General features: G+C 37.9%; 1 protein-coding gene across 2 annotated transcripts in view; it reads left to right on the top strand.

Moving 5' to 3' along the window:
- The window catches only part of LOC145981820 (cellular tumor antigen p53-like), a 102,192-nt gene that overhangs the window by 52,675 nt on the left and 35,730 nt on the right, over positions 1–13,787 (top strand). Inside the window, exons 1-3 of one of the 2 annotated variants that reach the window (XM_083115253.1) lie at positions 1,300–1,435; positions 5,838–5,951; positions 9,808–9,853. In XM_083115253.1, coding sequence (XP_082971379.1) covers positions 5,848–5,951; positions 9,808–9,853 — 150 coding nt within the window. In that variant the 5' untranslated portion in view covers positions 1,300–1,435; positions 5,838–5,847. Of the gene's footprint in view, positions 1–1,299; positions 1,436–5,837; positions 5,952–9,807; positions 9,854–13,787 lie in introns of those variants that run through there. The other variant, XM_083115254.1, reaches the window with a different exon arrangement.

Genomic DNA, 13,787 nt, shown 5'->3' with positions numbered 1-13,787 from the left:
GGTCCGACAACCACTCGGCCACAGGGTCTGGCAACCACTCGGCCACTGGGTCCGGCACTTGAAACCATGGGGTTTAGTGTTAGCGATATGGTCGAAGTCTTACTTTAAATTAATTGATTGATTTGGTGTTTTAAGTCCATTTTATGCACTGTAAGGCTAATCGGGACAGGACCTACAGTTTAAAGTGGGATCCGAACCACTATGTGCCTCCACCGGGTATCGAACCCCGAACACCTTGATTACAAGGCCACGTTACCACTGCGCCATCGGGGAGGCCTCTTTCAAGTAAATCTGAAGAATTTATTGGTATGGTTGTTATTCTGATTTAATGATACACGATATAGAAAAAACACACACTGTACTCGTTATTTCAACAAGCGAAAATGATATATTTTTTGAGAACTGAATTTGAAAATTCAGGCGCCAGTTGAAAATGTCTACATTTTACATTCCCAATTTCGCCTTCAAATAAACACTCAAAGAATCTGTTAACAATTGCATAGGAAAGGCAACCTTACTTTCGAGTAAAAGATTCCGAAGAACTTTGCGGTGGCGGAAACGCAGGCACCCCACCCCTAACAGCGGTGCTTGGAAGGGAACCAGCGAAAAAGCCCTTGCCATTGGTAACAGCCTTGCTGGGATACAAGAGATCTGACCAATAAGGACGTTTGAAACCCACGTGACTGTCACCGAAAGAGCTCTCCCCCCAGTTTGTGCTGGAAACAGCAAAAGAAGACGGCCGCGCCATCTACTCGCCACCGATGGAAATGCAATTTCAAAGCGCAGCGAGGTTTAAATGTGGGGTAATCCTCTACTCCTTAACTCCTCTATGGTTAGGCTGGTAACTACAAGAAGAAGTACCAGTAAAGATAATCGCCACCAGAGTTCCAGTTACGAGCTAACTGTACATTGAAAAACAGAAATTTTCACTAACTTCCAGTTACGTGCTAACATGAACCTTAACTGAACATTGAAAAAACGGCCCTTAACGATTTAGTGGATTCTTGACCAGGATACAAACCTGGAGCATCTGACCAGAAAGCGATGAAGCTGACATGTACGTTTGTTCCATTTTTATTCATACGGATACGAGCATGGAATAACGGAAATATTACTACTACTAGTGCTGCTTCTGTTACTACAAATAATATCACTGCTAATAATAATAATAATTATTATTATTTGTTTAGGTGAAGGGAAAAATTGGTCCAAAAAGGGAGATTTTACCCTTGGAAAGGGAAAGTGTGCTATCAGATTTTGGCAACACTGATGTTGACAACACTGAGCGCGTGAGAAACCGGCCGAAGAGGCAACAAGTGCTCATTGTCTGTGTTTTGGTTTGTGCTGCCTTTTGTTACATTTGATTACGCAACTTGTTCACCTTGTCTTAATAATACATTACATCAGCTGCTTTGACATTTATTATTGGAATATCGTAAGTAATTCTGTGTAGTATTACATTAGATCTTTTGACAAAGAGAAGTTCTCACTCATCACGTGGGTTGACTCCAAACAAAGAAACGATTTCATAACGTTTTCATTTTGAATCTGTTATACCGAATTGATTAAACTTCTGTCATGATTAATATAAATTAACTTGATGAATATAAGTAATGAAAACTCGCAAGGTCGTAATTGTTGTAAATTTCATGGAATCTCAACTTTGAACGTTGAAATAACAGGAAGCCGGTTGTCAGAATTGTCATGCGAAAACTTCAATATATCGTAAACTTGACGAAGGTAGAATTTGTTAGATATATAAAGAACAGAGTGCAGGAGACGCTTTATCCTGCATTGAACAAATGATTGTGTGTTAAGTGTGCGTTTGTTTACAGAGTTGTTTCAGAGTGGCGGGGTCGGAACGCTGGACCACTCACCCCCCCCCCCCTGGAATTTGGCATCGTTCAAACTTGTTATTATTTGCAATTAATAAAGTTCTTTTGGAACGAATGTAGAATATAGAGAATGTCTCTAATTTCGTTAATATTTGGTATAGTAACTAAATTTGGCCTTCTAATCACGAATTTGTTGTTAAAATGCCGCGGACACGTCTGGAAATCGTGAAAAAAAGCTGATGTAACTTGATTTTTTGGTAAAACTGTCAAAGCCGGGAATCTGATTTCTTCAAATTTACAGGAGAAAGTACTTACGGAATTGAGTTTGTGTAATTTCGGAAGGTCGTAGAAGTGTTTTCTCGCATTTTTCAATGTATTTGCCCGCTTATTCATGTATTTTTCTATAATAATGTCCGTCCGATGAACGAAAGTTGTTGCTTGCATTTCCATCCATGTACTTGAACCGGATGTTGCGAGCATCTGATGATGTAATCCCCGGTAAGTGTTTCCAAACACACAGTTTTTACACTATATTGCCCAACCTAAAGCAACCTAACCTAACCTTACATGGTGGTGCATGGGGCTATCGTAAATGGTTTTTGGGACTATGTGGGAATGATTTTTGGGGCTATGCGGGAATTTTTCTGTTAAGTAGGGTGAAACACAACGCTAGTCAAGATTTGCCCGTCATTATGCATGTTCAGGAAGCGATAAAAGATCGAACAATAATTACTCGATATGTCTACAATAATACTAATTTCGTTAAAAAAAGTGAAATCCCTTGTTAAACAATCTTTCGCAATGCAGAATAAGTTGGTACGAATGTCAACAATTACAGAATAAACGAGTTACAGCCGATTCCCGGCTTTGACAGATTTACAGATTTTTTTTAAAAAAAAGCTTTTTCGCATTGTTTTTACGAACAAAATTTTAACTGCTTGCCTAACCTTGCCGGAAATGGTTCTTGGGGCCATCTGTGAATGGTTTGTAGGGCTACCCGTGAATTTTTACATGCGTTGCAGGATTTTAACAACAGATTCCTGATTAGAAGGCCAAATTTAGTTAGTATACCAAATATTAACGTAATTAGAGACATTCTCTATATTCTTCATTCATACCGTTCTTTTAATGGTGTTCGAATAGGAGGCCCAAGTTCCGATTGTTTAATTCCGATTTCATGTGGTATGCAGGCATTTTTTTTTGTGCCTGTTAACATATACTTCGGGGTTTTAGCGATCACTTACTGCGTGTTTTTTTTCTTCTTCCCACTTCCCATACTCCTATATGGCACTTCTTTTGTAACCATCTATTTGTTTGCTTTGGTCTTGGTTACTGACTATGACGACCACCTACGTTACATGTGTGTGGTGTGAAGGGCTTTCCTAGGTAGATTAGGTGAGCTGTTAGTGGTAACTGTTCTGATTGTTTTATGATTTATTTTATTTTCCGATTCTCCTAGCTGGAAGACTAATTATTGTAGAATTTTAGCAATCATTGTCACACGAAAAAGAAAAATATTTATGTTGAAGAAAATAACTTAAAAATTACCATTGAACAAAATGTTAAATAATCGCTAAAACTCCGCAGTATGTGTTGACAGACGTAAATTGAAATTGAATCATGTTAAAATTGCGGTACTTGTTTACTATCCTTCGGACACATTTATTTATTTTTACAGAAGAAACTACTTACCGTAATAAGTTCCTGTAGTATTGTCGAACATCGGGAAGGTGTTTTGTGTGATGTGGGAATGTTTCATAGCTGAAATTTATGTTGTTCGTTGAAAATTAATTCTCTGACGGAGAATAGCCATTGGCACGTGGATAGGTTAGGAAACATAGTTAAAATTTGGTGTCGTGTTAGTATCAGGATCTAGAAATTGTAAATAATTGCGAACCATTGGCTCTAGCCCCACGAACCATTGGCACGTGGTTAGGTTAGGAAACATAGTTAAAATTTGGTGTCGTGTTAGAATCAGGATCTAGAAATTGGAAATAATTGCGAACCATTGGCGCTAGCCCCACAAACCATTGGCGCGTGGTTAGGTTAGGAAACATAGTTAAAATTTGGTGTCGTGTTAGTATCAGGATCTAGAAATTGGAAATAATTGCGTACCATTGGTGCTAGCCCCACGAACCATTGGCACGTGGTTACGTTAGTTCGTCTCAGGCAAGCGAAAAGGCCTATCAGAAAGACGTACTGGTAATGTGAAAAATTGCAATTAATTTCATCAAAACAACGTTGATACACCTTCAGGAATACGTAAGTACGAATGTCAAAAATTGACGAAACGAAAAAATTAGAGGTGTCCGAAGGATAGTAAATTTTTACCCTTGTTGGTGCTGGTCTCAAGCACAACACCCCTTTGAGCCTCATGTCAGAAGTAATATGTACAGTGCCTTGTCAATGGGAGTGGTGATATTTGTTTAAGGTATCTTTTACATCTTCCTTTTGCCGATAAACGAAAAATGCCTTATTTATGGGAATTGCGGATGCTTATGTAAGGTACTTTTTACATCGTTTTCGCTGATAAGTTGCACTTTGCTGAACTCCAAGGAGTGGCATTTGGTGTGGTATATATTTACAATACTGGAAGTATCTCCGATTTGTTTGAAATTCGGTATACTTACTAATTTTGGCCTCCTAATCACGAATGTGCAGTTAAAATTTGGCGCTCACGTGTAGAAATTGCAAGAAAACAGCTTCAATTCTATCATTCTCTGTATAGAAGTATGTCAACCATATTTGTTGATATGGACAATTGACGTTCGCAATTGCTTACCGGGTCTACAGTGTTGCCACAATGTTGATTTCATACTTGGAGAGCAGGGATCGTGTTAGAATGGCGGAAGGGAGCAGTAAAAAAGTTGGAATGTTGAACAGATCGTTATGTGCAGTGTGAAGGAGGATGACCGTGGGCAAATTAAGAAACTTATGGATTTCGGTGTTTGCCCAAAACGATCCCACAGAGAAATGCATCGATGATGAAAACTACGGAAGTGAAAGTGACAATCACGATGTAGAAGAGAATGTGGAATTCGAACTGATTTCATTAGAGGTAAGTTTAGCAACAGTGCATGGTTCGTAAAATTGCAGGATACGAAAATGGCATCTTCGATGAGCAATGTTGGCTGTGAAAGTGCTATGAAAATAAGATTTCTTACCAGTTCCTTGTCGCAATTACCGAACCATTGACGGATAGCCCCACTGACCATTCCGGTAAGGTTAGTTTAGGCAAACATAGTTAAAATTTGAGGTCATCAGACCATGCACGTGTTCACACACCATTGACGAATAGCCCCAAGAATCATTCACGGTTAGGTTAGGCAAGCATAGTTAAAATTTGGGGTCGTAGCAATATCCGGGGGGTGTATATCGTTTTTTAAGTATTTGAAACAGAAGATTTTCCGGTAAATAATGAGCAATTGTGCCGACCGTGGACCACTCAATTTCGCTTATTTTGAAATTTGTATACGTGAGTGCCAAACTTTAACTGCAGATTCGTCATTAGGAGACCAAAATTAGTGAGTATGCCGAATTTCAACTTTACTGTGACAATCATTTCTACAATCTGTTGCCTTTCTCCTGTGTAACTTTGGAAAAACCATGAAACATTTGGAACTTTTACCGAATAGAAAAACCAAACTACAATGTGTGTTTGAAAAAATTAAGTTTAAATTATAGGAATCTGGTTATGTTTGTTTTCATATTCTAACATTGTCGTTGAAACAATAAATTCGTCCACACTGAAATTGCTGCAAATGGCTCCTAGTCACATTACAAGATATACATGCAAGAAATTAAATTCTCTTTAATGGAGACAATTACCCAACTTAATTATATTTCATATTCCCGGAGAGAGTTTCTCAGATTAGATATATATGTCGTATATTATCCGAAATTTAGCTTTTTCGTATAAATTCTGCTTGCATGCTCATAAATATACTGAATTACATTAATATTGTAATTATGAACTTTAATAGGTGGTTAATTTGTTTACAGCTGCAGGAAAATGGAAGCTTTCTCCGGTATAGACAGCCAGGAGGAACTCTCTCTACAGGAGAACCTGCAGGATTTCATCAATCAGTCACCATTACCAGAACTTCGAGATATCCTGTAAGTGTCTCATTTCTTTTCATAATGTTTTTAATTTAAGGATTACATAACATTGTTCATAGTTTCATATTGGTAAGTAAAAAAAGTTGCAATTTTTTATTTTATTATACATATAAGTGGGACACGCTGTATATCGGATTGGTAGAATGTCGGTACTTTATTGTATTGGCCAAAATTTCATATTGGCACATCCCTAATGGATATATTTACATAGATAGAAGAAAAAAATACGTATTAGTCCTAATTTCTGTATGTTGATTTGTCAAGTATACACAATGTAGCTATGAATATATGCACACCATGAAACAAAATATAAATAGGTCAGTCACATACGAGGAGGTACCCAAAAAAAAACTGGAATTTTGTCACCTTGTTTTATTTTGACCGTACATGTACATGTTGTAGGTACATTCAGGTAAGCATGTCTACTCTTAGTCACCTTCAAAGTATTGCCCATGTGCTTGAATGCAATTGTCCCAACGTTTTTCCCACTTGAATACAGTTTCAAAACTCTTCTGGCATATACTCTTCAAGGTTCTGTCCGTAATGTCTTTGACCTCACTGACGTCATGGAATCGCTTCCCTTTCACTTTCCTCTTCATCTGCGGGAACGAAAAAAGTCACAGGGTGCTAAATCGGGTGAGTACGGGGGATGTTGTTCTTTGCGAACTGGGCTGGGGCGTTGTCATGGTGCAGTAACCACATTCCACTTCAAAGTTCTGGACGCTTCCGTCGCACACTTTCACGCAATCTTCTCAAGACATTCAGGTAAAATTGCTGGTTCACTGTTTGTCCTTGGGGAACAAATTTCCTGTGGACAATCCCATTCACATCAAAGAAACAAATCACCATTGTTTTCACATTGGATCGAACTTGACGTGCTTTCTTGGGACGTGGTGAATTTGGAGTCTTCCACTGGCTGGATGCTTGTTTTGATTCAGGATCGTACCCATAGCACCAGGACTCATCCCCAGTCACAATTCGTTTGAGAAAATTTGGGTCGTTGTGAAGTTCAGCCTTCAAGTCATGACAAACATTCACTCGATTCTTTCTCTGCTCCTCTGACAGCAAGCGAGCCACAAATTTAGCAGACACCCGTCTCATCTTCAAATCGTCAGTTAAAATATGCTGGCAGGTACTCCAGGACAACTCCACTTCTTCAGAAATTTGCTCGATGGTCTTTCGACGATCTTCATTAATGGTATCTCGAACTTTTCCAATGGTTTCTTCGTTTCTGCCTGTCGAAGGACGGCCAGGCCTTGGCAAGTCTTCAGTTGACATGTCGCCATCTTTGAACCGGGAAAACCACTCGTAGACTTGTCTTTCCCAAACCAGCTTCATTAAAAGCTTGGTGAAGCATAACAACGGTCTCAGCAGACGTTTTTCCCAACAAGAAACAAAATTAAACACAGGTCCTTGTGGTCCGCCGACTCAACAATCACTAAAAAAATCGACAGACTCTTGCCGCAACGCTATGAACGAACCGCTCAGCACAGATTAATGCCAATTTGCAGATCGATGCAAGATATCCCATACTAATGACACCTGGTAGCACAAGCCGGAACTACATTGGTAATCCGCACAACATTATGATTCCAGTTTTTTTTTTGGGTACCTCCTCGTATATAAGTGGTCCCAATTTTCAATTAATAGCACAGCATGCTACGATCCAGAGCTCCTGGGTTCAAATCTCGATCTGGCCATGGGTGGTCTTTGTGATGTCCCTTCATCATTTTTATCTTATCATCATTCATCCTCATCATCGAGATTAGCCAAGAGTGACGGAATAGTGATTACAAAATCAATTTTCAATTAAATGTTTGCTGAACATATCTTCGCACTATGCAAATAAAAAGATTACACTTATTCATGATTTTAACCTTTAGTACGCCGCGCGGTCTGACGAAAGTAAGCCCAGTGTCGCCGAGGCTTTGAGCGGGAAATTTGAATTTGTATACATAATGGAGAAAAATCGTAATAATTCTGGCACTATGGGACCAATCTACTTCGGATAACTTTTGTTTTGCAGGCAATACATCGGTGCATGCAACCATGTAAAATTTGGATGCCCCAACCGCAGGGGGGGGGGGGATACGGGCGGGGGCTTCATCCCCCAAATTTCAATGAAAAAAACATAAAATGTGGAGTTTGCCCCCTCTTCTCCAGCTACTTTGGGGAAAAACCAGAACTTTTGCTTTTTTGGATCACCAGGTCTAAACACAAAGAAGAATGTGTGCCTTATCAGTACTAAATCACAGCGTTGGAATCTTGGAGGAAAACAACATCGTAAATACCAAGCATTCATTGTGTCTGTCAAGTGTGAGCCCAAACACGTGACATATTCCGAGAAAGGAGGGGGGGGATTTCGAATTTTTGTAAACACATGTTCCCAAACCGAACTGTCAGTGTTTCAACCTCAATATACAAATATAAGTGTTGCAAACCCTCGATAATTGTATCTAAAGCTGTTTGTTCCATATATGCAACCGCGGCTGACAGGGACATACTTTTTTTGTTCCACATATGGAACGGCGGGGGACTAAAGGTTAAAGTTTTTATTTAACAGTACAAGGTAATTCTGCATCAATGTAACAAACTACTGTATTACGAGAACAAATTAACAGGGTTCCTACGCATCCTGGAAAACCTGGAATTTTAAAATATTCCTTCCAGGCATGGAAATGTTATGAAATTTCACTTTTTTCCACGCTGTACCTGGAATTCTGGAGATTGTCCTGGAAATTCCTTTTCCCTGTTTTATTTGTAGAATTACAATAAGTTTTCATTTAAAACAGGCCAGTGTCATGACAGTGGTTTATTTACTTGTCAGGTTGCTGTGTACTGTAGTCATAGTTTTGTGATTGAAGTATAATGCCCTGCATTTTTGTATTATTTTGTATCGCTCAGAGGTAGAAAATGTGATGATAATAATAATGGTTAAAAAGAAGTGTTTGCTATCCTAAATATTCTAAGGATATTATTCTTGTTAATTTGTAATACAAGATTGTAATTTTTTATAAACTTATATATACTTGTGTTTACTTTTTCTACCTTTGTATTTTTTCTGTATTATTGTAAAAATTAAATAACGTTCATTATACTAAGAAATGAAAGGTGTGGAAAGGGGCAGGTGTAGGTAAGTTGGGAGCCTGCATTAAAAAAATTAGAACTTTTTTTTTATTTAATAAAAGAAAATATGTAATGATGTGTATTTTGCCATTCTTACTTTCTACACTTGTCCTGGAGCAATTGTAGAAAGTCCTGGAAAAAATTGCATGATTTTGTGTAGGAACCCTGTTTAAGCAAACGTGTGTTGACCTGAATCCCAGACTATTTGCCTCCAGTTGTTTTGAGTTTCAAAGGTGTAGGGGGTAAGTGGTCTTGCTACATACCTGATTTTTATCCAGTTGTACACTACACCTTTTGCTGTCAAGAACAAGCCTTCGCTTGCATTTCAGGGAGAGGTAGGGAATTGGAGACCCATTTGTTTGTCCCTGCTTTGCCTGTTTCGAAAGCGAGTCAAAACGAAAAATTTGGCAATACAGAATACCACGAGAATTTCCCCTCTGCCGATTGATTCAGCGGTGCATGTGCCCCTCCCTAATTTTTGACGAAAAATTTTTCAAATAGGATTTTAAAGGTTATTCTTTCGCCGAACAGGCTTTATAAATTAAATCTCTGGTGGTAGTCTGGGACAATTGTTATTCCAGCACCTCTAACCCTCTTACTATCAATGCTGGAAGAATTATCCTTTCTTGGTATCAGAATAATGTTTTTGAAAAATTAGTCAATTGTGATATTTATAGTTTATTTGAATAGCAACAAACTGATTTGCATTTTGAATTGTTCTTTACAGGTTGTGTCCTCCTGGACTCCCATTGGAGAGTGGCATGCAGTTGACAGTAAGTAGTGATGTTCCTTGGATTTGTGAATCATTCAGTATTGTTGAAATAATTTTTTAATTGCTTAGGTTTCAGACTTGCTTGTTGCCTTATCACGAATGGGATTGTAACCCCAGTTGATCTTTCCTGATGGCACCTCATTTCAACGTAGTACACCCGGAAACTGCAGTATTGCAGGCCTACTCGACAGCTAGTATAATATTCTGTTGTTATCCATATGTGCTTGTGATTGTTCTTTCACCATACCCATATTTATCCACATTGTTGTGTTTAGCCAAAGGTGGAAGAAATATGAGGTACAAGAACCTAAACTAGAGTGCTGCATCGTGGCTTTTTGGCTCGATCGTCTAATAGTTTGCACGGATGATGCTAGATGGCTTACGGAATTTACTGTTTATTCGCTCGAGCGAATAACACTCGAACAGGCAAACGATCAGTATACGCTCGAAGCCCAGTACTTCACGTACAACAGTAATTTGCCTCTGGTAGTGGGTCTTCAAATATGCACCATGAAGTGAAGGACGCAGTGAAATTGAAACTAACAATATATGAAAATGAATAGATGATTATGGGTTGAAACTACCAGCACGAATTTTACACATTTGTACGATTATTGTCACATTGAAATGATATTTGATATTCTATATATTTAAGCGAATCACACTTGAGCGTGGGAGATTCGATAGAGTTTGAGCGAGCGTAAATGGTTCAATGCAGTACTCAAACCTAAACCAATCAAGATCTAGGAATAAATAATATGACATTAAAAATACTTCTTACGCCACATGCTGTCAACATACTTGTTAAAAACAACACATGAACAGCATGATATGGGACACTAAACGCTTGTCCACACTTTCAACTCCATCTCAGAGTTGTCATCTGGGCTGCTCGAGACATGGTGAAGAGTGTGTGGATAAGGTTCCGATGGCACTACTTGGATCTACAGTATTGAATGCGAGTGCAGCATGTCCAGGTCGTCAAAAATGGACTCTACAACCTTATACATGTGTAACAATGTATTCAGAAATGTTATAGAACTGGTTTGGGTGTTATTTTGTAAGGAAATACATCACGTTTGACTAGCATTGTGGAATAGTACCTAATCCCGCCAGCGGCAGTTAAATTAAAAATGGCTGCTTTCTCAGGTCAAAAGCAAGCTCACTGTAGGTTTTGGTCACATTCACTTCCAACAAGATGGCATACCACCTTACTACCTAACTGAAGTCCAGGATATCTTTAATAACCAATTTCCAGGTCGAGGTGGGCCAATTGAATGGTCGATCTGATATCCCTCGATGGGGTTAATTCTCAACCTAGGAATCGATTATTGAGGATATTCAGGACTTTGGTGAGGTAGTACACCATCTTGTTGGAAGTGGATGCAGCTTTCAACCAAAATAGACATCGTGCTCGGAACTCTGTGTCAGCGGTGGTCGAATTTGGTACTATTCCACAACGATAGACAAACTTGGTCTATTTTCTTGCAAAATGATGCCACAACCAGTTCTATAATGTTTCTGTGGGGGAAAAAATATGCACTTACAAAGTTAGTCCTTGATGGACCACCTTATATAGGCCAATGCAAGATACCTATTATGCAGTGATTTTCCTAACACCTCCCTCCAAAATATTATCAACACCCCCTTAAAATTTATAACAAAGTCCATTTAGAAGTAAAAAAAGAGATTACTTGAAAAGCAAAATTAACGAAATTGAAACAAACAGCAAAAATAAAAATATCAGAGATTTATATAAAGGTGTAAATGAATTTAGAAAGGGGTAGCAACCTAAAGTAAACTTGATAAAAGATAAAGACGGTGATTTTCTAGCTGACCCAAGCGATATTCTAAATAGATGGAAGAACTACTTTAATGACCTTTTAAATGTCCATGTAGGAGATAAATCAGAAGTAAATGAAGTCCACACAGCAGAACCTTTAGTTCCAGAACCTAACTTGACTGAAGTTAAAGATGCTATTAAAAGGCTAAAGAATAACAAAGCACCTGGCATTGATTTAATACCAGCTGAGTTAATTAAATATGATGGAAATTCATTAATATGTCAAATTCATAAATTAATTTGTTTAATATGGAATAAAGAAGAAATCCCTCAACAGTGGAAAGAATCCATAATTGTTCCTGTGTTTAAAAAAGGTGATAAAATGAACTGCAGTAATTACCGTGGAATTTCTATACTCTCAACAACATACAAAATATTGTCTAACATTCTTTTAACAAGACTAACCCCATATGCTAATGAAATTATAGGTGATTATCAATGTGGATTTAAACGTTACAGATCAAATTTTTCACATCAGACAGACACTTGGAAAAAAGTGGGAATATAATCAAAATGTCCATCAGCTATTCATTGATTTCAAAAAAGCATATGATTCGGTCAAAAGAGATAAATTATATAATATATTAGTAGAGTTTGGAATACCTAAGAAGCTTGTTAGTATGATAAAAATATGCACCAGTGAAACAGAAAGTAAAATTCGTGTGGGTATTAATATGTCTGACAAATTTACAATTCATGATGGGTTAAAACAAGGAGATGCATTATCTCCATTGCTCTTTAATTTTGCCTTAGAATATGCTGTTAGGAAGGTAAAAGAAACTAAAGAAGGACTAAAATTAAATGGTGTGCCTCAGTTGTTATCATATGCAGATGATGTAGACCTGGGGGATGATGTGAATACAATTAAGAATAATGCTAAAATATTTTTCAAAACAGCTAAAGACATAGGTTTGGAAGTTAACAAAGAGAAAACTAAATATATGCTTACAGGCCGAAACCAAGTGTTAGGTAATAATCAAAACGTAATTATTGATAACAACTCGTTTGAACCAGTTTCCAAATTCAAATACTTAGGAGTAATATTAACAAATGAAAATTATATTAAAGAGGAAATCAAAAGTAGGCTTAATTCAGGAAATGCATGTTACTTCTCTCTTCGTAAACTTTTGTCTTCTTGTTTAATATCTAAGAAACTAAAAGTTAAAATATACAAAACAGTAATTTTGCCTGTAGTATTATATGGGTGTGAAACTTGGTCCCTTACATTGAAAGAGGAACATAAATTGAGAGTATTTGAAAATAAGATCCTTAGGAAAATCTTTGGACCTAAAAGGGATGAGGAGACAGGTGAGTGGAGAAGGTTACATAATTTAGAGCTACATAATTTGTACTCATGTCCAGATATTATTAGAATAATTAAATCAAGAAGACTTAGGTGGGCAGGCCATGTGGCACGAATGGGAGAGGAAAGAGGATTCTTGTTGGGAAACCAGATGGTAAGAGACCTGTAGGAAGGCCAAGACGAAGATGGAGGGACAACTTTGAGATGGACCTAAAGGAAATCGGTAGGGATGGAAAAGAGTATATAGATCTTGCTCAAGATAGGGACAGATGGAAGGCCTATGTTGCTGCAGCCATGAACCTTCAGGTTTAAGAAGGCTAGAGAGTTAGTTTAGTCCATTTTATGGTCATTTGGCTCTAAATATACCCTTTCACCCCTAAACATGAACTCACACCCCTCCCCATTACAAATGGAAATGATTGGATAAACGCTTGCTATGAAGGACAGATTTTCAGACCACATAGGATACATATGCAGGAAAGAAAGTTCTTCCAGATTGGCCAACCACCATTTATCACAGCATTGTGATTCCTTTTTGGGGCACACCAAATGGTAAATAGAACGGAACGTTAATGATTAAAATACAAACAATATCAGCGACAATTTGTGGAAATCTTTATTTAACATGGTATAATACGTTTGAACCAAAAAACTCATCTGAATCTCAACCACCACTGCAAAAGACCACAACAACGTCTTCCGACAGACACAGCAAGGAGCATCATCAGGACCTCAACCATGTCTTCTTTGCTGCCTCTTGACCAGCCCTGATAATGACTCCGAGAGGGA

This window comes from Lepisma saccharinum, chromosome 30, assembly GCF_977018435.1.
Source record: "Lepisma saccharinum chromosome 30, izLepSacc3.1, whole genome shotgun sequence".
In the NCBI taxonomy this organism is placed as follows: Eukaryota; Metazoa; Arthropoda; class Insecta; order Zygentoma; family Lepismatidae; genus Lepisma; species Lepisma saccharinum.
The sequence above is the reverse complement of the archived record's forward strand: the minus strand, read 5'-3'. Positions and strand labels throughout refer to the sequence as shown.